General features: G+C 43.8%; 1 protein-coding gene across 3 annotated transcripts in view; it reads right to left on the minus strand.

Annotated features, from left to right (window-relative positions):
* The window catches only part of tada1 (transcriptional adaptor 1), a 114,940-nt gene extending 87,463 nt beyond the window's left edge, over nucleotides 1-27,477 (minus strand). For 2 of the 3 annotated variants that reach the window (XM_072511570.1, XM_072511572.1), the window contains exons 1-3: nucleotides 27,301-27,477; nucleotides 11,617-11,708; nucleotides 672-737 (exon numbers count right to left, since the gene is read on the minus strand). In XM_072511570.1, the coding sequence (XP_072367671.1) occupies nucleotides 672-737; nucleotides 11,617-11,708; nucleotides 27,301-27,374 (232 nt within the window). In that variant the 5' untranslated portion in view covers nucleotides 27,375-27,477. The remainder of the gene's footprint in view (nucleotides 1-671; nucleotides 738-11,616; nucleotides 11,709-27,300) is intronic. The other variant, XM_072511571.1, reaches the window with a different exon arrangement.
* Between the last annotated feature and the right edge of the window lie 480 nt (nucleotides 27,478-27,957).

Raw genomic sequence — 27,957 nt, forward strand, 5'->3', positions numbered from 1 at the left:
ACACAGTCCCCTATCTGAATTCAGATATTTCTAATATCGCATGGATGAGTAATTTCAATTCTCTTTAATCTGAAAGTGTGGGTTGAATTGAGCACCAGCTTTGATTTTTCTGTTTTGAAGCCAAGCTGAACTTTGTATTTAGTACATTCCAGCTAAGTTCAATCCTGCATTCAGTGTATTTTTCTTTTGTTTCTCAGAATCAATCTATTTGGCTGGATTTTAATGTCAAAGGTACAAAATTTATGAAGTCTAGAATAATTCAACTTGGCATTGGCACTTGATAAAATTCAAAGATGAAATAGAAAACAGAAATTAGCAACAGATTGGAAAAAAACAATTTGGCTGTGCATCAATGAGTAAAAAGTCTCGACAACGGGCGGCATGGTGGTGCAGTGGTTAGCACTGCTGTCTCACGGCGCTGAGGACCAGGGTTCAATCCCAGCCCCAGGTCAGTGTCTGTGTGGAGCTTGCACATTCTCCCCGTATCTGAGTGGGTCTCAACCCCACAACCAAAAATTTGCAGGTTAGGTGGATTGACAACACTCAATTGTCCCTTAATTGGGGGGAAAAAAATTGGATACTCAACTTAGTTTCGACAACATGAAATAAAAGAGAAAGCCTTTGGTTTCTTTAAATTCTTACCCTATTCAAATGTTTACATTCCCACTTACCTGGAGTAGACACCATGATCTGACATCTGGTGAGGATGGCGAGCAAGAAATCATTATGAGAATGTACTGGAAAACAAAATCAATTTTCCAGTAGTATTAGCATTTAATCGTGGCCAATTCTGTGTGGTAAGTGATCAGAGAGAAAATCTTAAGTGGTTACAGAAGCTTCATTATTATCTAAACTAGGTGTCGTTGAGCATGGGCTCGTCCAAGAGCTTGGAAGCAGTTTAAATTTCTATTATGGTTCTAGCACATCTTAAAAACAACATTTGTTTACCTGTTCAATGGGGAAGTGTACTGAAACACTGCATCATCACATGACTGACTTGAAAGAATGAAGAGGTCCCACAGATCTATGTAAAACTATTTGCTAAGTACTTCACTACCATGTCAGTTTTAATAAAATTATCTTGTGTGTTTTATCATTAAAAACTTCAGCTCTTTGCGTATTGTACTTCCCACAGCAAATTTTGATATTTTCTCCGGAAATCCTTCCTCCTCCTTCTCAGTTACTTCAATGATTCGGATTAATAATTTTCCCTTCTGCTTTCCGTCATTGGATATTCCTAACACTGCTAATGGCATAGCACAGCCCTGAGAACTTATTACTTACTGGGGAGTTTCCAATAAATGGAATCTGGTCATGAACCAAGTCCATGCCTAACTGATTACTGATTCAAGCCTAAGTCAGCTTCAAACACCTCGAATGTCCTTGCCCCATTACGTACCACATACTGGTTTAGCACACTGGGCTAAATAGCTGGCTTTTAAAGCAGACCAAGGCAGGCCAGCAGCACAGTTCAATTCCCGTACCAGCCTCCCCGAACAGGCGCCGGAATGTGGCAACCAGGGGCTTTTCACAGTAACTTCATTGAAGCCTACTTGTGACAATAAACGATTTTCATTTTTCATTTCACATACCATTCAGACAAGCAAATTACTGTTTGATCAGAATTTAACTTTTCCTAGGATATTCTGGGAAAATTGAAACCAGAAGTCAATCTTGCTGGAAAAATAATGACATATCAGTGACGCAGACTTTTATAAACACACAAATCAGCAAGCTCTGAGAATTAAGAGGTATACTTCGATTTGCAAATCCCCAAAACTTGATGCATTTCACAAATGACATCACCTGTACTTTCCCTGTTATTTTTAAGAATTCATTGGTTGTGCACATTAGTTGCTCATCACACTCACTGCAAAATGTTACGCTTGTAACTAAGACCCTAAATACCCTTTCAACAACATGATCAGTGATAATTCAATGGCAATTAATCTCTCTGGCCCAGAAAGAGAATAATTTAAACTGCTGGGTACCATTTCTGCTGATAGTAAATTCTCAGATTTTGAATTTTTTTTTCCTGCTTTTTCCTTCAGTCTCCTTTCCTTAACCATTCGTTCCTTTGCTATTTCTCTTTCGGCACCTGATGCCACTCTAATTCACCCTCCTATTCAATTTCTCTTTCTTTCTCAATCTTTAAATCTAATTGGTTAAAAAGATAAATGTCCCATCATTCACAGAGGCCCCAGTTGCTCAGTTACCTTCACCGTGCCATTATCAGCTTACACGTCCAGCAACTTGGGCGGCACGATAGCACAGTGGTCAGCATAGTTGCTTCACAGCTCCAGGGTCCCAGGTTCGATTCCCGGCTTGGGTCTGTGCAGGGTCTGCACATTCTCCCCGTGTCTTCGTGGGTGTCCTCTGGGTGCTCCGGCTTCCTCCCACAGTCCAAAGGTGTGCAGGTTAGGTGGAGTGGCCTTGCTAAATTGCCTTTAGGTTAGGTGGGGTTATGGGGAAAGGGTGGAGGTGTGGGCTTAAGTAGGGTGCTCTTTCCAAGAGCCGGTGCAGACTCGATGGACCGAGTGGCCTCCTTCTGCACTGTTGATTGTATTCTATTTTATTCTTACAATAGTTTTCCAAATTGAAGAGCATGGGGAAAAAAAATCAATGGGAGACCACAATAAGATGCCCTATCCAATCAAGGTTCGCTGCCTAGTTTTTGATTTCATTTGCACCATCCAGAAATCTCAATTGTTGTATGCATAGTGCGTGTCTGGATGCTACAATGCAATATTGAGTCATTTGCGTTCCAATGGAAGTTATAACTATTCACTATTTTTCCTTGCTGGTTGACATGTAAAGCGCATTGTCATTGTGCATCAAGTACTGCATTTCCAAAAAGCAGGATTTTTAAAAAAAATCTAATTGCGCGCACAGAATTTGCTCATAGCAGCAAGTAGTTCCCAGCACCCAAAGCCCAGGAAAAATGTCCAACTCAAGCCTCAGGCTCCAGTCAGAAGGCCAGGCTAATGTTGAGGCGGCCATGGGGCATGGGAAAAACGGTGACTCTTTTTTTTCAGCATTTCGAAAATTCAAGTCTAAATTTATGGTAGAGTTAATTTTTTGTCAGAATTGTGCAATTTACTAATCTGTTCCAAGTGTAATTTCAAGCTCTACAATGTAACCTGAATATGGGAAGAAATAGTATTCCAAATTAACTTTAAGAAATTATCTGCCAATTAGATTAGTCAGTTTTGTATTTGTTGATACAGGAATGGTAATTATTTTTAAAATCAAGGAATTTGATTAGTGTATCGTGTCAAGAGACTTGCCATCACCCTAGAAATACATGGAATAGCATCAACTTGTACTTATGAACAACATCCACTAAACCTGCCAAAATTTTGGGTCTTGTAATAATAATCTTTATTATTGTCACAAGTAGGCTTACATTTACTCTGCAATGACGTTACTGTGAAAATCAAAGTCAATGTTTAAAAGCATGCTAATTCTTACTTACTCCCAAACAACCTCTCTGGTATTGAAAATTAATTTTCACAGAGACATTATTGACACCCTACAAGTTTTAATCATTGCTGGAGACTTAAGAGAAATTTTAATGTTTATTTTTTTGACCTCTTTTTTTCCCCCTTTCTCTATTTCACTTCCTGATTTGGCATTGAATTTGACACATCCCGGTTCACAGTCTGCCCCGCTTCTAATAATACTTCAATCTGGCTGGTTAAGAAAACACACCATTGCTTGCTGTGTTCACACAGGTGGACTTCTAATCAATCACAAACCCCAGAGAACATCTGTGGCCAAGTGTTAAGAGTGATGAATGAATTACATCATTAGTTCACTGCTGATTGCACAATCCAGGCCATTTAACCTTTGTTTGATATCAGACTGTGATTAATTGAGCGAATCCCAATTTTCTATCTGCAATGTTATGTCCTGAGAAGTGATGAATCGGAGACCAAAATTTGATGTGATAAGGGCAACACGTGCCAAAGTGGTTAGCATTGGGGCTACAGCACTGAGGACTCGGGTTCGAATCCCCGCCCAGGGTCACTGTCCTTGTGGAGTTTGCACATTCTCCCAGTATCTGCGTGGGTTTCACCCCTACAACCCAAAGATATGCAGGTTAGGTGGATTGACCACGCTAAATTGCCCCTTAATTGCAAAAAAATTGGGTACTCTAAATTTATTTAAAAAAAGATTTGATGTGATATAATAGACATAAATTTGAGCACCTTCCACTGTGCTTCTTTCCTTCAATTTTCTCCATATCTAGCCCCAAGGTCATGATTGACATTAGACTACAGCTCTCAGGCCTTACACGCAAATGACCAATTTCCACATTGTGCCGAATGAGGATTGGTCCACCTAAATCCCGGCCAGGCTTTCCCCCATCATACCTCTCCAGCATTCTCCAGCACCACATCTCAGCTGATTCATGTCTTGTACACTTCATAGATTTGCTGACTGTGTGCTCCCCCTCCAAACCATGTTTGCGATATTGCCCTGAGCCATTCTTATTCTTAACTCCTCTATCATGCCAATCTCCAAAGATTTGTCTTCACCACCCAAAAGTGATCAAACAAAATCCATGAGACTACAGTGACCAGAAGTTACAGCACCCGCACCCCAATGCATTTTATGTACAACAATTGTTGTCAGTTAGGAACTCATCCAGTTCCTCTTCATCAATTCCACACTTACGGAAAGGGCGGCATGTGACGCAGTGGTTAGCACTGGGACTGCGGCGTTGAAGACTCGGGTTCGAATCTCGGCCCTGGGTCACTGTCCATGTGGAGTTTGCACATTCTCCCCATGTCTGCGTGGGTTTGACCCCCACAACCCAAAGATGTGCTGGTTAGGTGGATTGGTCACGCTAAATTGCCCCTTAATTGGAAAAGAAAAATAATTGGCTACTTCTAAATTTTTTTTTAAATTCCACACTTACTCCACAAGCCAGAAAATCATCCACGAGATCTAAATTCTCAGAAATAAGAAATTGGCCTAGTTTTATGATTAGTCAATGCTAACACCAACACCAGTCTTATCTATCAGTTTTCTTACAAATTTGCTCAACCTTAATCATGCATTCAATCGATAGTCCCAGTACAGTGAAAAAGGACGTATGTCGTACTTATTCCAAAGCAGTCACCTGCCAGCATTGACAACTAGTGTTCAATTCCTCTAATTGACCACTCCTCCAAAAATTACAGAAAGCTTTATAGCGCAACGAACGATAGAAGCAAAGCAACACAGCCTTGACCCAAGCAGTTTGCAAACATCAACGGCATGCCAACTTCCAATTGCGAGATCAATATTCTGTAAATACTGTATGAGCACGCTGAAAGGTCAGGGTCAATTTCTTAATTCATGTTCATGGACTTCTCCAAAGCACTCAATTACCACTGGTCATATGATCGCCTTCTCAAAACTGATAAAAACATGAGTAGATTCACCCCACTTTCTTGGAAAAATTACTTAATTTCAAATCGCAAAGTATGCCAAGTTCACCAATAAAGTGTCCAGGTGGATGTGCATACATGCTGGAATCTCCAGGGAACTAAGATGGGATCCTCTGTGTTCCTGGTCATGATCAATGAGGCCTACTGCAGTGATGTTGACACTGGCATTCACCATTTTAGATATATCAACAACCTGACAGTTATCAAAATGTGTAGCATTCATATCAAATCTCATAAGCCAGCTGTCCTTAAGTACACAATTGATCTGTAGAGAATGGAATACACCTCAACCCTTAAGTGTGAGATTTTTGACATCTGCTTCGCTTAAAACAAACTTGCCCCTCCCAAGACTGTCACTAAATAATGTCACAATACATCATAACACGGTTAAACTGTATATTTATCCAGGCAGATCTTCCATTCTTCAGAAGCTGAAATATAATTCTCTCTAAAGAGATGATCTTATAACCATTTTTGCGTGGTTTTGTTTGCTCCTTTTTGGAAAATGTGGTTGCGCAGCATTACAAAAACAGCAATGCAAGGCCATTGAAAATGTTCAGAAAGAGGCTTGCAAAGTCTCAATAGCCCCAAATGCCATTGTTATTCTGATGCTGTACACAATTACGGTATAGAGACACTCGAGAATAGACCCCATCAACCTGTCGTTCTTTCATGGCATTACCGCCGAGCTCCAAACAGATCTCACAGCAGCTACCAACTATCGAACGTGGAACAACTATCAGAATAAAGATTATAGTCCCATATCTCAACTGCCCAATGAATAAATTCTAATACTGGTAAAGTTTGAACTCTGATAATGTAAATGCCCTCATCTAATGATCAGTATTAATTTGTTCTATCACATTTTTACTTTTACATTTTACTTGGAATGATTTATTGTACAAATTACCTCAATTCAGTCCTTGGCCATGGCAGAAGCTGATGTAAAAACAGATTTTGTTTTCACCGAGTGCTGAATTTGGTGCATTTGAGTGCTATAGTGAGAGTTTGGTGACTGAGGGAGTATAAGGCTTCATTTTTATCTAAAGTCTAGTCTTTCTTTTATTTAGTTAATTAACTTAAAAGTTGCTGTTTGGTTTAGAAGGTGAATTTTCAATCAGCTTTAAACAAAGGTTCTACTTGTAGGTACTTGCAGCTGGAGCTTGTTAATTCGTTAATTGGATTAGGCCAGTTTTCAGAGGCTAGATTCACAGTATAAAAGTGATCCCCTACAGTGTAGACTTTGTTTGCACTGAGTGCTGCATTTGAGTGCTATAGTGAGAGTTTGGTGACTGAGGGAGTGCTGAATTTGGTGCATTTGAGTGCTATAGTGAGAGTTTGGTGACTGAGGGAGTGCTGAATTTGGTGCATTTGAGTGCTATAGTGAGAGTTTGGTGACTGAGGGAGTGCTGAATTTGGTGCATTTGAGTGCTATAGTGAGAGTTTGATGACTGAGGGAGTTAGGTGAGGAGGGAGCAAGGCGCTCCTTTCATTTTGTTTCCTACATTTCCGCAAAGAGCGAGAAGGGAGCCAGGAGTTTACAGAGAGTGCAGCTGACTGGGAGCAGAGTCGGGGGGCAGAGGTCCAGTTGGTCCACAGGGCAGCTATATTCTGTAAGGTAAGAGGGGATGGAGGCTAGGCCAGTTGCATGCTCCTCCTATAGGATGTGGGTGGTGAGGGATACCATCGGTGTCCCCACTGACTATACCTGCGGGAAGTGCACCCAACTCCAGCTCCTCAAAGACTGTGTTAGGGAACTGGAGCTGGAGCTGGATGAACTTCGGATCATCCGGGAGGCAGAGGGGGTGATAGAGAAGAGTTACAGGGAGGTAACCACACCCAAGGTACAGGACAAGAGTAGCTGGGTTACAGTCAGGGGAAAGAAAACAAACAGGCAGACAGTGCAGGGATCCCTCGTGGCTGTTCCCCTTCAAAACAAGTATACCGTTTTGGATGCTGTTGGGGGGGATGACCTACCCGGGGGAAGGCCCTAGCGGCCAGGTCTCTGGCACCGAGTCTGGCTCTGGGGCTCAGAAGGGAAGGGGGGAAAATAGAAAAGCAATAGTAGTAGGAGATTCAATGGTTAGGGGAATAGATAGGAGATTCTGTGGTCGCGAGCGAGACTCCCGGAAAGTATGTTGCCTCCCGGGTGCCAGGGCCAGGGATGTCTCGGATCGTGTCTTCAGGATCGTTAAGGGGGAGGGGGAGCAGCCAGAAGTCATGGTGCACATTGGTACCAATGACGTAGGTAGGAAAAGGGGTGTGGAGGTAATAAACGAGTTTAGGGAGTTAGGCTGGAAGTTAAAAGCCAGGACAGACAGAGTTGTCATCTCTGGTTTGTTGCCGGTGCCACATGATAGCGAGGCTAGGAATAGGGAGAGAGTGCAGCTGAACACGTGGCTGCAGGAATGGTGTAGGAGGGAGGGCTTCAGGTATTTGGATAATTGGAGCGCATTCTGGGGAAGGTGGGACCTGTACAAGCAGGACGGGTTGCATCTGAACCAGAGAGGCACCAATATCCTGGGAGGGAGGTTTTCTAGTACTCTTCGGGAGGGTTTAAACTAATTTGGCAGGGGAATGGGAACCGGATTTGTAGTCCAGCAACTAAGGTAGCCGATATTCAGGACGCCAAAGTGTGTAATGAGGCAGTGGGGAAGGGAACACTGACAAAGGCGAGTACTTGCAGGCACGGAGATGGGTTGAAGTGTGTATACTTCAACGCAAGAAGCATCAGGAATAAGGTGAGTGAACTTAAGGCATGGATCGGTACTTGGGACGATGATGTGGTGGCCATCACGGAAACTTGGATAGAAGAGGGGCAGAAATGGTTGTTGGAGGTCCCTGGTTATAGATGTTTCAATAAGATTAGGGAGGGTGGTAAAAGAGGTGGGGGGGTGGCATTGTTAATTAGAGATAGTATAACAGCTGCAGAAAGGCAGTTCGAGGAGTATCTGCCTACTGAGGTAGTATGGGTTGAAGTCAGAAATAGGAAAGGAGCAGTCACCTTGTTAGGAGTTTTCTATAGGCCCCCCAATAGTAGCAGAGATGTGGAGGAACAGATTGGGAAACAGATTTTGGAAAGGTGCAGAAGTCACAGGGTAGTAGTCATGGGTAAACTTCCCAAACATTGAGTGGAAACTCTTTAGATCAAATAGTTTGGATGGGGTGATGTTTGTGCAGTATGTCCAGGAAGCTTTTCTAACACAGTATGTAGATTGTCCGACCAGAGGGGAGGCAATATTGGATTTGGTACTTGGTAATGAACCAGGGCAAGTGATAGATTTGTTAGTGGGGGAGCATTTTGGAGAGAGTGACCACAATTCTGTGATTTTCACTTTAGTAATGGAGGGGGATAGGTACGTGCAACAGGGCAAGGTTTACAATTGGGGGAAGGGTAAATACGATGTTGTCAGACAAGAATTGGAGTGCATAAGTTGGGAACATAGGCTGTCAGGGAAGGACACAAGTGAAATGTGGAACTTGTTCAAGGAACAGGTACTACTTGTCCTTGATATGTATGTCCCTGTCAGGCAGGGAAGAGATGGTCGAGTGAGGGAACCATGGTTGACAAGAGAGGTTGAATGTCTTGTTAAGAGGAAAAAGGAGACTTATGTAAGGCTGAGGAAACAAGGTTCAAACAGGGCGCTGGAGGGATACAAGATAGCCAGGAGGGAACTGAAGAAAGGGATTAGGAGAGCTAAGAGAGGGCATGAACAATCTTTGGCAGGTAGGATTAAGGAAAACCCCAAAGCCTTTTACACATATGTGAGAAATATGAGAATGACTAGAGCGAGGGTAGGTCCGATCAAGGACAGTAGCGGGAGATTGTGTATTGAGTCTGAAGAGATAGGAGAGGTCTTGAACGAGTACTTTTCTTCTGTATTTACAAATGAGAGGGGCCATATTGTTGGAGTGGACAGTGTGAAACAGACTGGCAAGCTCGAGGAAATACTTATTAGGAAGGAAGATGTGTTGGGCATTTTGAAAAACTTGTGGATAGACAAGTCCCCCAGGCCTGACGGGATATATCCAAGGATTCTATGGGAAGCAAGAGATGAAATTGCAGAGCCGTTGGCAATGATCTTTTCGTCCTCACTGTGAACAGGGGTGGTACCAGGGGATTGGGGAGTGGCAAATGTCGTGCCCCTGTTCAAAAAAGGGACTAGGGATAACCCTGGGAATTACAGGCCAGTTAGTCTTACTTCAGTGGTAGGCAAAGTAATGGAAAGAGTATTGAAGGATAGGATTTCTGAGCATCTGGCAAGACACTGCTTGATTAGGGATAGTCAGCACGGATTTGTGAGGGGTAGGTCTTACCTTACAAGTCTTATTGAATTCTTTGAGGAGGTGACCAAGCATGTGGATGAAGGTAAAGCAGTGGACGTAGTGTACATGGATTTTAGTAAGGCATTTGATAAGGTCCCCCATGGTAGGCTTATGCAGAAAGTAAGGAGGCATGGGATAGTGGGAAATTTGGCCAGTCGGATAACGAACTGGCTAACCGATAGAAGTCAAAGAGTGGTGGTGGATGGCAAATATTCAGCCTGGATCCCAGTTACCAGTGGCGTACCGCAGGGATCAGTTCTGGGTCCTCTGCTGTTTGTGATTTTCATTAATGACTTGGATGAGGGAGTTGAAGGGTGGGTCAGTAAATTTGCAGACGATACAAAGATTGGTGGAGTTGTGGATAGTGAAGAGGGCTGTTGTCGGCTGCAAAGAGACATAGATAGGATGCAGAGCTGGGCTGAGAAGTGGCAGATGGAGTTTAACCCTGAAAAGTGTGAGGTTGTCCATTTTGGAAGGACAAATATGAATGCGGAATACAGGGTTAACGGTAGAGTTCTTGGCAATGTGAAGGAGCAGAGAGATCTTGGGGTCTATGTTCATACATCTTTGAAAGTTGCCACTCAAGTGGATAGAGCTGTGAAGAAGGCCTATGGTGTGCTAGCGTTCATTAACAGAGGGATTGAATTTAAGAGCCGTGAGGTGATGATGCAGCTGTACAAAACTTTGGTAAGGCCACATTTGGAGTACGGTGTACAGTTCTGGTCACCTCATTTTAGGAAGGATGTGGAAGCTTTGGAAAAGGTGCAAAGGAGATTTACCAGGATGTTGCCTGGAATGGAGAGTAGGTCTTAAGAGGAAAGGTTGAGGGTGCTAGGCCTTTTCTCATTAGAACGGAGAAGGATGAGGGGGTGACTTGATAGAGGTTTATAAGATGATCAGGGGAATAGATAGAGTATACAGTCAGAGACTTTTTCCCCAGGTGGAACAAAGCATTACAAGGGGACATAAATTTAAGGTGAATGGTGGAAGATATAGGGGGGGGGGGGGGGGGGGGGGATGTCAGAGGTAGGTCCTTTACCCAGAGAGTAGTGGGGGCATGGAATGCACTGCCTGTGCAAGTAGTTGAGTCGGAAACATTAGGGACCTTCAAGCAGCTATTGGATAGGTACATGGATTAGGTAGAATGAGATAGTGTAGATTAATTTGTTCTTAAGGGCAGCACGGTAGCATTGTGGATAGCACAATTGCTTCACAGCTCCAGGGTCCCAAGTTCGATTCCAGCTTGGGTCACTGTCTGTGCGGAGTCTGCACATCCTCCCCGTGTGTGCGTGGGTTTCCTCCGGGTGCTCCGGTTTCCTCCCACAGTCCAAAGATGTGCAGGTTAGGTGGATTGGCCATGTTAAATTGCCCTTAGTGTCCAAAATTGCCCTTAGTGTTGGGTGGAGGTGTTGACCTTGGGTAGGGTGCTCTTTCCAAGAGCCGGTGCAGACTCAATGGGTCGAATGGCCTCCTTCTGAACTGTAAATTCAATGATAATCTATGATTAATCTAGGGCAAAGGTTCAGCACAACATCGTGGGCCGAAGGGCTTGTTCTGTGCTGTATTTTTCTATGTTCTATAAACCTTTGATGAAATTAAATGCAACCTTTACTCTCAGATTTTGCACTTGATAGATCAGATTCCTTGGGGGAATAATTTGAAAATGCTATGTTTTCATTAAGCAACATCGCCATTATATTAATCTGCATGCTTTGACTACAAAGAGAAAGGAATTAGGATAGAGGTAAATCTTGAATTGGTTCACAGCACCTCCTCATGTCAGCAGATTTCCACTTCCTTTTCCTTTCTATTGGAGCATGGGTTTTTGTTCTTAAAATGCACATGTTCTTACCATTATCGTGAGTAAGGAGTCTCCTCGCTTCCACATCAAACTCCTCTTTGCTTATCTTTTGCTTGAACCAAAGCTTCAAGTTTGCCCAATATCTGAGAAAGAAAAAGGAGACAAAGAATTTGTTTTTTTCTCAGCTCGTGGTTAGGATCTGGAGTGCACTGTCTGAGACTGTGGTGGAGGCAAATTTAGTTTAGCTTCCAAAAAGGAACTGAATAAGAACTTGAACAAAGAACACTGCAGGCAGGGAAACTACAACCAAAACAGCAATTTCATACAGAAGAGGAAAGCAGTATTGTTTAAGGAAAATATTACTGTGCTAGAGATAGGATGTTCTGGAAAACAGAATCCATTTGGTTCAAGTCAAGAAACAGCAGAGTGCCAAGACACTATGGGTGTATTATATATATATATATATATCATTTATTAATGGGGACCAGTTTAGCTCAATTGGCTAGACAGTTGGTTTGTGATGCAGAGCAAGGCCAGCAGCGCGGGTTCAATTCCTGTCCCAGCTAAGGTTATTCTCGACCTTGCCCCTCTCCTAAGGGATGGTGATCCTCAGGTTAAATCACCACCAGTCAGTTCTCCCCTTCAAAGGAGAAACCAATCTATGGTCATTTGGGACTATGGCGACTTTACCTTTACTGATTTGGAAGAGGTAGAGGAATTCATTTGCAGGGTAATTACAGAGAATTACAACTATATGCTCTTTTGAATTGAAAAAATGAGCAATAAAATAAACAAATTAAAGACGAACGACAGACCTCTGGTGGGACACTGCAACAAAAATCAACATGTCCAAGGACACGTAACCGATCAAACTAAAATATCATTACCGGAGCTGATGATGCACCTCAGCCCCTGCAGCACCCACAAGTGCGGAAAGCCTGAACAACGATAATCTTAATAAACCCAATAAATTAAACAAAACTTACATGGGTGACAGCCCCTGGTGGAGCACTGTAACTAAAACACCAAAAGCAAACTTAACTAAAGCAAATGACATTCCTGGAAATGATGGTGCACCCAGCCCCATGACACACCCAGTCGGGAAGGTCTGAAGAAATTATATGTGTGGGATTTAAATTACTCTACCAAAGGATGGAATACTAAAAATTGTGATAAACTGTAATGGACAGTAGCAGTTTAGGAGAATTTTCTTCATCAGTGTGATTCAGGCACAATGAGAAAGGAGTTATTGATGGTTCTGGTGAAGAAGACGAGTCAAGTTGATTAGCGTTACTCGGGGGATATTTGTGAAACAATAATGATTATATCATTAGTTTTAGGCTCAGTTTAAAAAAAATAAATTTAGAGTACCGGCAATTTAGCATGGCAAATCCACATACCCTGCACATCTTTGGGTTGTGGAGATGAAACCCACGCAAACACAGGGAGAATGTGCAAACTCATCATGGGCAGTGACCCAGAGTCAGGATCGAACCTGGGACCTTGGCGCCGTGAGGAAGCAGTGCTCATCACTGCACCACCGTGCTGCCCTGTTTTAGGCTCATTGCTGAATAGGAGGAGCCATGTAGAGTAGAATTACTTAATTGGAAGAGGTCCGATTTCAGTGGGGATGAGAACAGATCTGTCCCAGGTGAACTAAAATCAAGGTTTGGCCAATAAAACTCTAACGGAACAATGGGCTGCCTTTAAAGAGGTGATGGTTCGGGTACAGTCAATGTCTATTCCCAGGAGGGGAAAGATAGGACAACCAAAGCCAGAACTATATGGATGAAATGAGAGAGAGAATAATGAAGCAGAGATATACAACAGATCTATGTCAGGTTGCTAATGCAAGCGAGAACCAGGCTGAATACAAGAAGTTCAGAGGGTAAGTGCACGGTAGCACAGTGGTTAGCACTGTTGCTTCATAGCACCAGGGACCCGGGTTCGATTCCCTTGGGTCACTGTCTGTGTGGAGTCTGTACGTGCTCCCCTTGTCTGCGTGGGTTTCCTCCGGGTGCTCCAGTTTCCTCCCACAAGTCCCAAAAGACATGCTTGTTAGGTGAATAGGACATTCTGAATTCTCCCTCTGTGTACCCGAACAGGCGCCGTAGTGTGGCAACTAGGGGAATTGCACAGTAACTTCATTGCAGTGTTAATGTAAGCCTACTTGTGACACTAGTAAAGATAATTAACAGAAATTAGAAAGGCAAAGAGAGAGTATGTGAACAGACTGGCAGCTCACACAAATGAGAATCCAGAAGGCATCTATGAGCATTTAAATAGTAAAAAGGTAGTAAGAGGAGGGGTGAGGCAGATTAGGAATCAAAACGATATGGAAGCAGAGGACGTAACGGAGGTACTAAATGGGTACTTTTCATCTGCCCTTACCACGGAAGATTATGCTGCTAATGTCGTAGCAAAAACAGGACGCGGCTGAGACACTGGATATAAGAACGCTCTGGCTGGTAAAAGTAGGGAAAATCCCAAGATATTCTAAAAGTATATCAATGGAAGATGATAAATAGGGAAAGAGTAGGGCCCATTTGGGACCAAGGAGTAATCTGTGGGTAGAGCCAGAGGACATTGGTAGGGTGTTTAACAAATTCTTCACATCTGTCTTCACCCAAGAGAATGAGAAGATCGATATAGAACTCGGGGAAAGAGACTGTGAAGTTCTTGAGCAAATTGTCATAGGGAGTGACAAGATACTGGAGGAGTTGGCAGGCTTAAAAGCGGGCAAATCTCCAGGTCTGGATGAATTGTGCCGCAGGATGCTGTGGGAAGCGAAGAAGGAGATTGCAGGGGCTCTGACCCAAATTTTTAATTCCTCTCTGGCCACGGTGGAGGTGCCAGAGGATGGAGAACAGCTAATGTGGTCCCACTCTTTAAGAAAGGATGTCGAAATAAGCCAGGGAATTACAGACCAGTGAGTCTCACGTCAGTGGTAGGGAAGCTATTGGAGAATTCTGAAGGAAAGAATCTACCTCCACTTGGAGAAGAAAGGTTTGATCAGGAATAGACAGCATGGCTTTGTCAGAGGGAGGTCATGCGTCACAAATTTGACTGAATTTTTGAGCAGGTCAAGTCAGGTGTTTTTCATACGTCAGTGCAGACTCGTTGGGCTGAAGGGCCTTTTCCACACTGTATTATTACACAGAACACAGCACAGTACAGGCCCTTCGGCCCAGAATGTTGTGCCGACCATTTATCCTAATCTAAGATCAACCTAACCTACACCCCTTCAATTTACTGCTGTCCATGTGCCTGTCCAAGAGTCGCTTAGATGTCCCTAATGACTCTAACTGCCACCTCCGCTGGCAGTGCATCCCACGCACCCACCACTGTCTGACATCTGCCCCATACCTTCCTCCAATCACCTTAAAATTATATCCCCTCGTGACAGCTATTTCCCCCCTGGGGAAAAGTTTCTGGCTATCCACTCTATCCATGCCTCTCATCACATGGTACACCTCTATCATGTCACCTCTCTTCCTTCTTCGCTCCAGTGAGAAAAGCCCTAGCTCCCTCAACCTTTCTTCATAAGACATGCCCTCCAGTCCAGGCAGCATCCTGGTAAATCTCCTCTGCACCCTCTCCAAAGCATCCACATCCTTCCGATAATGAGGCGACCAGACTGGACACAATATTCCAAGTGTAGTCTAACCAGGGTTTTATAAAGCTGCAGCAAAACCTCGCGGCTCTTAAACTCAATCCCCCTGTTAATGAAAGCCAACGCACCATATGTCTTCGGAACAACCTTATCAACCTGGGTGGCAACTTTGAGAGATCTACGTACGTGGACCCCAAGATTCCTCTGTTCCTCCACACTTCCAAGAATCCTGCCTTTAACCCTGTATCAGCATTCAAATTCGACCTTCCAAAATGAATCAATTCACATTTACCTAGGTTAAACTCCACCTGCCACTTCTCAGCCCAGCTCTGCAATCTGCAACAGCCCTCGACACTATCTACAACCCCACCAACCTTTATGCCATCGGCAAACTTACTAACCCCACCCCCTTCCACTTCCTCATCCAAGTCATTTATAAAAACCACAAAGAGCAGATGTCCCAGAACAGATCTCTGAGGGACACTACTGGTCACCGAACTCCAGGCAGAATATTTTCGATCCACTACCACTCGCTGTCTTCTTTCGGCCAGCCAATTCTGTATCCAGACAGCCACATTTCCCTGTAACCCATGTCCCTTGACTTTCTGAATGAGCCTACCATGGGGACCCTGATCAAATGCCTTACTGAAAACCATATGTACCACATCCACTGCTCGACCTTCGTCAATGTGTCTCATCACAACCGCAAAGAATTCAATGAGGCCTGTGAGGCATGACCTGCCCCTCACAAAGCCATGTTGGCGGATTTAATCAAACTATGTTTTTCTAAATAATCATAAATCCTATCTCTCAGAATCCTTTCCAGTATTTTGCTCACCACAGACGCAAGACTGACTTCTGTAATTCCCAGGGATTTTCCTATTCCCTTTCTTGAACAGGGAACATTTGCCTCTCTCCAATCATTCGGTACTACTCCAGTGGAGAGTGAAGACGCAAAGATCATGGCCAATGGCACAGCAACCTCCTCCCTCGCTTCCCATAGTAACCTTGGGTATATCGAGTCTGGCCCAGGGGACTTATCTATCCTGATGCTTTTCAAAATTTCCAGCACATCCTCCTTCTTAATAGCAACCTGTTTGAGTCTATTAACCTGGTTCGCGCTGTTCTCATGAGCAACAATGTCCCTCGTGAATACTGAAGCAAAATATTCATTTAGGGCATCCCCTACCTCCTCAGACTCCAGGGACAAGTTCCCTCCACTATCCCTGATCGGCCCTACTCTCACACTGATCATCCTCTTATTTCTCACACAAGTGTAGAACACCTTGGGGTTTTCCCTAATGCTTCCCGCCAGGGCATTTTCATGCCCCCTTCTAGCTCTCCCAAGTCCATTTTTCAGTTCTTTCCTGGCTACCTTGTAACTCTCTAGAGCCGTGCCAGATCCTTGCTTCCTCAACCTTACGTAAGCTTCCTTCTTCCTCCTGACTAGAAGCTCCACTTCTCTTGTCATCCAAGGATCCTTCACCTTACCATTCCTTCTTTGTTTCAGTGGGACAAAACTATCTAGCACTCGCAGCAAGTGCGCCTTAAACAACTCCCACATTACTGTGGTGCATTTCCCGGAGAACAACTGTTCCCAATTTATGCTCCTCAGCTCCTGTCTAATAGCAGTATAATTTCCCCATCCAAATTAAATACCTTCCCATACTGTCTGTTCCTATCCCTCTCCATGACTATGGTAAAGGTCAAGGACTTGTGGTCACTGTCACCGAAATGCTCTCCCACCGAGACATCTGACGCCTGGCCTGGTTTGTTGCCAAGCACCAAATCCAATATGGCCTTCCACCGTTGGCTTTTCTACATATTAAGTCAGGAATCCTTCCTGGACACACCTGACAAGATCTGCTCCATCCAAACCATTTGCACTAAGGAGGTTCCAGTCAATATTAGGGAAGTTGAATTCACCCATGACAACAACTCCGTTACTTCTGCACCTTTCCAAGATCTGTTCCTCCATCTCTCTGCTGCTATTGGGGGGTCTATGTAAAACTCCCAATAAAGTAGCTGCTTCTTTCTTGTTTCTGACTTCCACCCATACTGACTCAGTAGACAAACCCTCCTCGACTACCTCCTTTTCTGCAGCTATGATGCACTCCCTAATTAACAGTGCCACTCCCCTCCTCTTTTACCTCCCTCCCTATTCTTCTTAAAACATCTAAACCCAGGAACATCTAACCATTCCTGCCCCTGTGAAATCCATGTCTCCGTAATGTCCACAACATCGTAGTTCCAAATACAGATCCATGCTTTAAATTCATCTCCCTTATTCCTGACACTCCTTGCATTGAAACAGACACACTTTAACCCATCTCATTGAGTGCAACTTTGCCCTATCAACTGTCTATCCTTCCTCACAGACTTGCTGCATACTATTTCTGCCTGTTCAACAGCTACCCTATCCTCCGATCCGTAGCTCTGTTTCCCATCCCTCTGCCAAATTAGTTTAAACCCTCCCGAAGAGCTCTAGCAAACCTCCCGCCCAGGATATGGGGGCCCCTCCAGTTTAGGTACAAAGCGTCCTTCATGTCCCACCTCCCCAATGATCTACATATCAGAAGCCTTCCCTCCTGCACCAGCCCTGTAGCCACGTGTTCAGCTGCAGTCACTCTCTGTTCCTTGCGTCACTTGCACGTGGCACCGGTAGCAATCCTGATATTACTACTCTGCTTGTCCTGCTCTTTAGCTTCCAACCTAACTCCCTAAAATCACTTTTTAGATCCTCATCCCTTTTCTTAGCTATGTCGTTGGTGCCTATTTGCGCCACGACTTCTGGTTGCTCCTCCTCCCCCTTAAGAATCCTGTAGACGTCCCTGACCCTTGCACCCGGGAGACAACATACCTTCCGGGAGTCTCATTCGCGACCACAGAATCTGCTATCCATTCCCCTAACCATTGAGTCTCCTATCACTATCGCTTTTTTATTCTCCCACCTTCCCTTCTGAGCCACAGATCCAGGCTCAGTGCCAGAGACCTGGTTGCTATGGCCTTCCCCTGGTAGGTCCCCCCCACCAATGGCATCCAAAAGGTATACTTGTTTTGAAGGGGAACGGCCATGGAGGATCCCTGGACTGTCTGCCTGTTCCATTTCCTTCCCCTGACTGTAACCCAGCGACTCTTGTCCTGAACCTTGGGTGTGGCTACCTCCCTATAACTCCTCTCTATCACCCCCTCTACCTCCCGGATGATCCAAAGTTCATCCAGCTCCAGTTCCCTAATGCAATCTCCGAGGAGCTGGAGTTGGGTGCACGTCCCGCAGGTGTAGTCAGCGGGGACACTAGTGGTGTCCCTCACCACCCACATTCTACAGGAGGAGCATGCATCTGCCCTAGCTGCCATCCCCTCTGATCTGAATTCCCAAAGAGATTTAAAAGGAGAAAACATAAATAAAACATTAAAGATTAAACACCCATTAGGCCTTTAAAAATATATATATATATATACTGCTGCTACTCTCTCAAGTGAACCCTCTAAAATTGATGATTCTGCTGAATGATGCAAATATAGCTTGCCGCCCCCTAAAAAAAACAAAGAAAAAACAACTGTTACGTTACAGAATGTGGCTGAGATTCTGCCCTGTGAACCAGCTGGAACTTCGCCCTCCGACTCTGCTCCAGGTCAGCTGCACTCTTTGTAAGCTTCCGACTCCCCTCACACTCTTTGAGGAAATGCAGGTAATAAAAGGAGCACCTTGCTCCCTCCTCCCCTAACTCCCCCAGTCACTGAACTCCCAATTTAGCACTCTAATGCAGCCCAGTCAGCACTCCAGTGCAAAGTCAGCACTGTAAAATTGTCCACCTTCATATAGTCTCACTCTAGCCTCTGAAAACTGGCTTAATCCAATTAACTAATTAACAAGCTGCAGCTGCAAGTAAAGCCTGAGTAAACTCTGTTTGAAGCTGGTTTACAGCTGGGTTAAAACTCACCTTCTTCTAACCCAGTCTGGTGCGGAGGGGGTTGGGGAAGGCAGAGGACCTCCTCGTGAACCTGCTCCTGGGCCTGGCCAAACTTGCCATTTATAGGTCCAGGCAGCGGGCAACCAAGAGTGTTGTCCAGCCTGTCTGCCCATCTTCCGCGGCCTCGTTCGCGGCCAGGTGTCCCTGGAGAGGGAGCATGTGGTGTCCACGGGCACACTCGAGGCCTTCCGTGCTCGGTGGGCACCACAGTGGTTGGATTGCCTTACCTACCCCGATTTTCACACTTTAATTTGACGGGTTTGTGATAAGTTTTTGTCTCCTTTCTCGTTCCTTTTGAGCTGTGCTCCACTCGTTGTTTTGGGGCACTCCCCTCTTTTGTTTTATCCATCAGTTCCTTTATGTTCTTTTGCTTGGTTTTCACACCCAGCATCACGCCAGTTTTAGTGGCGGATGCTGGCCTAATCCTGCACGTGTAGATAAACATGCAGGTCATAAACTCACAGAAAACACAAAAAAAAACAAAAATAATAAAAAAGAAAACCAAAACACATAAAAATTAGAGTAGTGAGACCCCATAAAAGGTCTAACCCAAACAGCAACTTTTAAGTTAATTTACTAAATAAAAGACTAGACTTTAGATAAAAATTAACCCTCAATATCCCTCAGTCACCGAACTCTCAATTTAGCACTCTAATGCAACCCAGTCAGCACTCCAGTGCAAACAAAAACAATTCTTGTGATTTAGGTCAGAGGAATTAGAAAGGCTGCTTGTCCTTAAAATTGAGAAATCACCAGGCCTGGATGGGATGCTCCAAAGATGCTGAGCAAAGTAAGGGCAGAAATCTTTTTTTTAAGGCAGCAATGGATACAATACACTGACTTAAAGACTAGCGGAGATAGATTCAATCATGGCATTTAAATGGGAAATGGACAAGCACCTGAAGATGTTCGGAAAACAAAGGTAATTTTAAAGGATTTATATTTGTATTGGTAAACATTAGAAATAAGGTATGGTGTTAAGTGAGTTTAATTTAATCTGTCTGTGCCTGGAAGGGTAAACGCCTATATTTAGATTCATGCTGGACAAAGGTGTTTGCCTGCGTGGTAGTTGGTTCCAATTCCAACTGTGATTCTATTGTGCTTGAGAGGGCTACGGCATTTAGAGTAAATAACCAGGCAATTGGGGCCTTGCAAGGTAGAGAAGCTTTAGTTTAGATAATTTGATTGCAGTTGGAGATAGGTGGTGAGAGAGAAGGCAGAAATGTTCTCCCCGTGTTTGTGAGTTTCCTCTGGGTGCTCCGGTCTCCTCCCACAAGTCCCGAAAGACGTGCTGTTAGGTCATTTGGACATTCTGAATTCTCCCTCCGTGTACCCGAACAGGCGCTGGAAAGTGGCGATTAGCGGCTTTTCACAGTAACTTCATTAGTGTTAATGTATGCCTACTTGTGACAATAAAGATTATTATTAAACAGTTGGTTTTACAAGGCTAAAGAGGGAACATCACTCTCAGCCTTGCTAGTAAAGCCATACATAGAATCCCTACAATGCAGGAGGCCCTTTGGTTCATCGAGTCTGCACCAACCCTCTGAAAGAGTACCCTTCCGAGGCCCACTCCCCTATCCCTGTAGCCCTACCGAACCTGCACATTTTTGGACACTAAGAGCAATTTAGCATGGCCAATCCATCTAATCTAAGGAGTAATGGTTAAGAAAACAGATGACAGAAACCTAAAGTCCAGCTAGTTACGGAAACTGGAAAAATTAAGGGAATTTTCCAAGTCTGGAGCTAATGGAATAGGGGAACTGGGAACCAGAAAAAATTACTGTTCGGTAAGGTCACTAAGAGTTGAAAAGGCATTTGATCATGACAGGCCAGAAAGATATCTACAGTAGTGCTAAGGTTTGGGCGATATTATGTGAAATAATTGTAGAAATTGGTGGCTGGACCTCAAAGTTTGTACAAAAGTCTTTAAGCCAAAGGAAACCTGAAGGGGGGAGGTGTAAAACCCAAAAGCGAAACCTTGATGGGAGCAGCAGAGGTGTGAACTTTAAAATCGGAATTTGAAATCACTCGGGTGGAAGCCGGAGTTCAGTGAGACAAAGTAGCTCAGGGTATAAGAATCATCTGGGGAGATATTGAGGAGAAATCCACATTCACTTGGGTTCAGAGAGGAGTGTCTTACCACAGTCACCTTGCGTGTTAACGAGACCGTTGTAGCTTACAATGTACTTTGTAATCCATGTTGATCTTAAAATCTATGTGTATTTCTTAAGATAATAGGGAGCAAATTTTTTCATGTTTAATAAAAATAATTTATTGTATTAATAATAATCATTATTAATGTCACAAGTAGGCTTACATCAACACTGCAATGAAGTTACTGTGAAAATTCCCTAGTCACCTGTTCGGTACACTGAGGGAGAATTCAGAATGTCCAATTCACCTAACAAGCACAACTTCGAGACTTATGAGAGGAAATCGGAGCACCCGGAGGAAACCCACCCAGACACGGGGAGAACGTGCAGACTCCGCACAGACAGTGACCCAAGCCGGGTATCGAACCTGGCACTCTGGCACTGTGAAGCAACAGTGCTAACCACTGTGCTACTGTGCCGCTTTTGTTGTTCAATATGCTGCTCAAACTAATTAACGGTCCCGTGACACATTTCCTCCACATTTTACAAATAAAATAAAAGTTACGGTCTTTTGAGCAAGGGTTCCATTCTGGGATCTTCCCGTCCAGTTATAACATCAACTAGAATCGTAACAAGGGAAAATAAATGTAGAACTACAGGGGGTGAAACTAGCCAGGACCAGGACTCTTACACTGAGCCGCCAGTGAGGGTCAAGTGGCCTCAGTCTGTGCTGCAGCAATTCTAGAATTCTAATGTTGAAAAATGTTGCAAGGTGAATCTTAGAGGCTCAATCAAAAACAATAGATACCAAGCTAAAGAAGAATAAATTGGGAAGGATGACTGAACGATTTGCAGGGGGAGATATTTTAAGGATCTTAAACAAAGCAAAGCATAGGGTTTAGGGAGGACGTGCAGCTTGCACACCTTAAGTAGCTGTCAGTTGTGGAGCAAAGTGAAGGGGGTGAGAGTACCAAACATGGTCATGGTCAGAAAAACAGAAATTTGAGTGCAGTCGTGGGCTTGTAAGGCTAAAGAATGTTACAGTGATAGGGAATAGTGAGGTAATGAAGGTCCTTGAAGATATTCAATGTAAAAATTAGAAGTTTAAATTCAAAAGATAAGCAGGGAGACAGCCAAAGATGAGTGGAGCTTTGTGCAAGATAGAAACTAGTCAATGAAATTCGGATGAACAGAGGTTTATGGAAATTATCGGATGGGGCAGGATTGGAATAGTGGAGCACAGGGGTGACAAAGACATGGATGAGGGTTTCAATGGTGGTTGGGCTAAGGTGAGGAGGAGTAGTGGAGAGGAAGTCAGAAGCTCAGTTGAGAGTCAGGTGGAAGGCTGATACAGTGGGCCAGGGAGAATAATGGGAGCCATTGACAAGGATACAAGGTTTGTGGCGAGGTTAGCAGATAGTGGATTCAGTCTTCACTAAGTTTAGCTGGAGAAATTTGTAGTCCATCAAGACTGAATATTAGACAACCAGTCTGACAAATGAAGGAAGCTAGAGAGGTGATGGAGTGTTGGAGCTAGGTATCACCATCATACATGTGGACGGTAACCTTATGTCTGCAGAGTACGTCATCAAGGAACAATGTATGGATAAGGAAAAGGAGATGGTGAAGGATAAACCCTTGGGGTAATCGGAGGAAATGGGCAGGAAGAGCGGAATTATTGGAGCCACCCCTGATCAGAAGGAAAGCATGACTGTCCCACTAAGTTAGACAATGAAGCAAAGGCATTGGAGGAAGATAGAGTGGCTAGTTATGCCAAAGGCTTCACTGGAATCGAGGAGGATGTGAAAGGATAATGCACCACCAGAGAATGCCATCTGTGACTTTGGTTAAGTCGTGAACTCACAGATCACCAAAGGCAAACAATCATATTTTAACAAAATCTTGGGAATCAAACAATTTTATCTCTCTAGCTGAAGGTAGATGATACTTTTTGACTACAGCCAACTTCTCTTCACTTAAAGTTCTCGATTTAGCACAACATTTCCACAGCTTAGTTCAAATTATTGGATAAATCATGTTTGTTAGCACACCTAAAAATCTTCAAAACAATCAGGAATAAACTATTACAATTTGGAACTTAATGTGTTAGAATGCGCGCTCTCATCTTTGGGACCTCAGTCTGGAATCAGCACAGATTGGTAAAGGTTTGACTCCAGGAAGCTAAACGGGTCACCACTGAAGTGAAATCTATCCATGATATGTTGTTGTTCAAGGACAGAGTATTTTTCCTTAGATTTTTATGTATTCTAAATAACTGTGTTCCTGTATAATTTATGGAGTGTAAATGATAAATTAGCAATGAACACCAGAAAAGTAAGAAGAAAGAGAAATGCAATAGAAAACCATTGACTTTAACTACAGAGTCACACAGTGGTGAAATAAAGCTGATGAATTAACTACAAGCAACATGAGGAGCAGGGGTTTGAATTTCCTTTTCCAGTGCACTGGTTAACACACCCACATTAAATTCTTGCATAATGCAGACATGGTAAGGGTGTTGGGGGCGAAGATTCCAAATGAGTTGGAGTTTGTACAAGATAGAAGCAGGTGGTCAGTGCGAAGGGTATTACATACTTCGGACCAGGAGATGACTGTGTTTGGAGAGGGTGAGCCTGGAACAGTAATGAGCAATAAAATAATTAATAGAAAAACTTTACACAAACATGTGACATGGAGCAACATGGTGGCACAGTGGTTAGCACTGCTGCCTCACGGCGCTGAGGACCCGAGTTCGATCCTGGCCACGGGTCACTGTTCGTGTGGAGTTTGCACATTCTTCACGTGTCTGCGTGGGTCTCACCCCCAGAACCCAAAAAGATGTGCAGGGTAAGATAGGTTGGCCATGCTAAATTGCTCATTAATTGGAAATAAAGAATCGGGTAGTCTAAATTTATAGAATAAAATATTTTTTTTAAACATGTGATGACGTAAAGAAATATAATTTTTCCAATATCACTTAGGGTATACCGTGAAATAGGGAGTATGTGTATATGCGTGACTAATTTAATTAAATTGAAAACAGTTAGACTGTAAAACTCTGATTGAAAGGGGTTATGTGTAAAAGTAAGCATTTGAAGTGGAGATGCACAAAGATAAGATACAGCACCAAGCAACATAAAAAAATAAAATTAAAATAAATAAATCATCTTTGTCACAAGTAGGCTTACATTAACACTACAATGAAGTTACTGTGAAAAGCCCCTAGTCGCCACATTCCGTTGCCTATTCGGGTACACAGAGGAAGAATTCAGAATTCTCAGCTGTTATGGGAATTGGACCCGCGTTGCTGGCCTGGTTCTCCATTACAAACCAGCTGTCTAGCCCACTGAGCTAAACCAGCCCCCTTACATGAATAGAAATTTGCATTCGGAGACAAGGGGGTGAGATGAAGATTATCTGTTGTATTTCGAAAGAAAAATTTACAACTGGCAAAGATCATAAATGAATGTAGAAAAGTATTAAGCTTATTTTTACCCAAAGGTAGAAGCCATAAACAACATGAAAGATTTTTATATTCTGGGAAAGGTGACAGCCAAAGAAGTTGGCAGTACAGTAGCACTGTGGCTTCACCGCACCAGGGTCCCAGGTTCAATTCCCGGCTGGGTCACTGTTTGTGCGGAGTCTGTACGTTCTCCCAGTGTCTGCGTGGGTTTCCTCCGTGTGCTCCGGTTTCCTCCCACTAGTCCTGAAAAGGCGTGCTGTTTTCTCCCTGTGTACCCGAACAGGCGCCGGAATGTGGTGACTAGGGGCTTTTCACAATAACTTCATTGCAATGTAAACCTACTTGTGACAATAAAAATTATTAAGAAAGTTAGGAAGAATGGGGTTTAAAAACATACTTAAGGAAGGATTGTAGGCTTTATGGGTAGAGAGTGGGCATGTAATGTGCTGTGTTGAGAGAGAGCTGTGAAAGAAACAAAGTGAGCTCTGGCCATTCTCAGGAAAGTGCTTGTCTGCTCCTGAAAGCAAAGTAAGAGAGGGAGAAGTCTTATGAAATACCTCTCCTTTGGCAACATTGGATGTCTCGTAGCATTCCTGGATTTTTTTATGAATTAAGAATCTAAGTGGACTGTTGCCTTCAATAGGGTGTTTGGCTGTGAAGTGAACTAGGCAGAAATCTTTTGTGAAATACTTCTAACTGTGTAATTGTAATCTGTTTTAAGTTTTATTTTTGTTCATAAATGTATTAATTTAATATTTTATTTTTGTTCATAAATGTATTAATTTAATAGTTAAAATCTCCAAAAGTGGTATTGGAATTCTTGCTTCTGGCTTCAGTGAACATCCCTTGTCATAATAAAATACAAATTGCAAATAGTATTCAAAGATGGAACTTCCACAATCCTCTGAGGTAGAGAATTCCAAAGATTCACAACTCTTAGAGTGAAGTAACTTTTCCACATCTCAGTCCTAAATGATTGGCCCCCATATCCTGAGACTGTGCCCATGTTTTAGTCTCCCCCTACAGTGGAAACAGTCTCTTAACATCTACCCTATCAAGCTGCTTCATAATTTTGTATGTTTCAATGAGATTGCCCCTCATTCTTACTCCAGAGAATATTAGCCCAATTTCCTTAGCCTCCCATCATAGGACAACCCCACTCATCCGAGGGGGCAAGTTAGTGAACCTTCACTATACCATCAATGCAAGTATATCCTTCCCTTAATAAGGAGACCAAAAAAGCATGCAGCGCTCCAAATGTGGTCTCACCAAAACTCAGTACAAGTGTAAAAAGACTTCCTTATTCCCGGACTCCAATTGCTATAAAGGCCAGCTTTCCATTTGCCTTCATAATTGCTTGCTGTACTTGCATGCAAACTTTCAGTGATCCTTGTATGAACACACCCAAATTTCTTTGAACAACAACATTATAAGTTTTACAACTTTAAAATAAATATTCTGCTTCTCTATTCTTGCGACCAAAGTGAATGACTTCACATGTCCTACATTATACCCCATCTGCCATCTTGTTGCCCATTGACTAAATCTGTCTTCATCTTTGCAGCCTCCCCACAGTTTACCTTTCCATCTAGTTTTGTACAATCAGCAAATATTGATACATTACTCTCTTGTCTAATTCATGCATATAGATTGTAAATATCATCATTTTTGCAGCATTCCACTAGTCAGTCTGCCACTTTGAAAAAATCCAGTTTAAGGTCTCTCCCTGCTTCCTTTCTATTAACCAATCCTTTAACCATGCCAATATATTACCCCTAGCTCCATGAGCACTTATCTTTCTTATTACCCTTTTGTGCAGCATCTCATCAAATGCCATTTGGAAATCTGGCTCCTCTTTATTTACCCGATGAGCTAGATCCTCAAAACGCAAATACATTTATCAAACAAGATTTCCCTTTTGTAAAAAACCTTGTTGAATTGTTCTAATATTTAGGATGTTATATTCTAATGGACACGCTCTTTGATTTTCTTTCAATTTAAAGCTATTAAATGAGAGTTTGATGGAAAACTCTATGAGGTGTCAGTGAACTGTCATTTAGCTTGACTAACATTTATCGGGGGGAAAATAAAGACCCTTCCCCGTCTTGAGTTTGCGATGTTGAAAACTGAAACTTTTTTAATTGATGTCACCAAATCCACTCAAGCATTGTATAATGTGATCTATTGTTTCCTAATTATTTGAGTATTTTTTAAAATAAAAACTATCGGTGCACATTCGACCCATTCAGTGCCTAAACCTCTGGTCTATATCAAAAAAATAAATCAGCGCTGATGCAAAAAAAAAGATAGTGGAGGGTCAGATCTGTGCCTTTTGAACTCGAGAGAGCAGCGGCAGCTGTCTGCAGACAGAGGTGTCAGCTCCAGGACACACACCTTCCAGGCCTTGGCTCGCTCTACTGCTGGATTTAAATTGAAAGCCCCCCACCCAGTGGATGGCCGCAGGGCCCAGGTAGTGATAGTGAAGCCGGCCAGCAGATAGCCACAAAAGGGTTCATGTTAATGGCGCCTTTGAGTGGCCCCAGGCTCCAGTAGCAGCAGCAGCACCGCCCCCGTCCCGGCCACACTCACTGCTTCACATTCTCGCCTAACGCCTCCGTCAGGGTCTTTTTCGCGGCCTCCAGCTCGTTGATGTGAGTCGCCATGTCCAGGAAGGGATTGACGGAACAGTTACTGCTTCTCCTCACCGCCTGAAGGCGTTTACACAAAGTCGCTGGAGGACCCGCTCAATCCTGCCCCTTTGCCGGCTTGGAGGACCCGCTCAATCCCGCCCCCTGCCGGTCTGGAGGACCTGTTCAATCCCGCCCCCTCCTTTACTGGTTTGGATGACCCGCTCAATCCCGCCCCCTGCCGGTCTGGAGGACCTGTTCAATCCCGCCCCCTCCTTTACCGGTTTGGATGACCCGCTCAATCCCGCCCCCTGCCGGTCTGGAGGACCCGCTTAATGTCGGCCTGGAGGACCCGCTCAACCCCCACTCCCTGTCGGCCTGGAGGACTAGCCCCCGGCCTGGAGGATTCACTCAGTCCCGCCCTTCCTGCCGACCTGGAGGACCGGCTCAATCCCGTCACTGTCGGCCTGAAGTACCTGCTCAATCCCGTCCCCTGCCGGCTTGGAGGACCCGCCCATTCCCCCGCCCGCCTGCAGGACCCGTTCAATTCCCGTCCTGGACGACCCGCTCAATCCCGCCCCCTACTGATTTGGAGGACCGGCTCAATCTCACTCCTTGC

The sequence above is a fragment of the Scyliorhinus torazame genome, chromosome 7 (assembly GCF_047496885.1).
Source record: "Scyliorhinus torazame isolate Kashiwa2021f chromosome 7, sScyTor2.1, whole genome shotgun sequence".
Classification (NCBI taxonomy): Eukaryota; Metazoa; Chordata; class Chondrichthyes; order Carcharhiniformes; family Scyliorhinidae; genus Scyliorhinus; species Scyliorhinus torazame.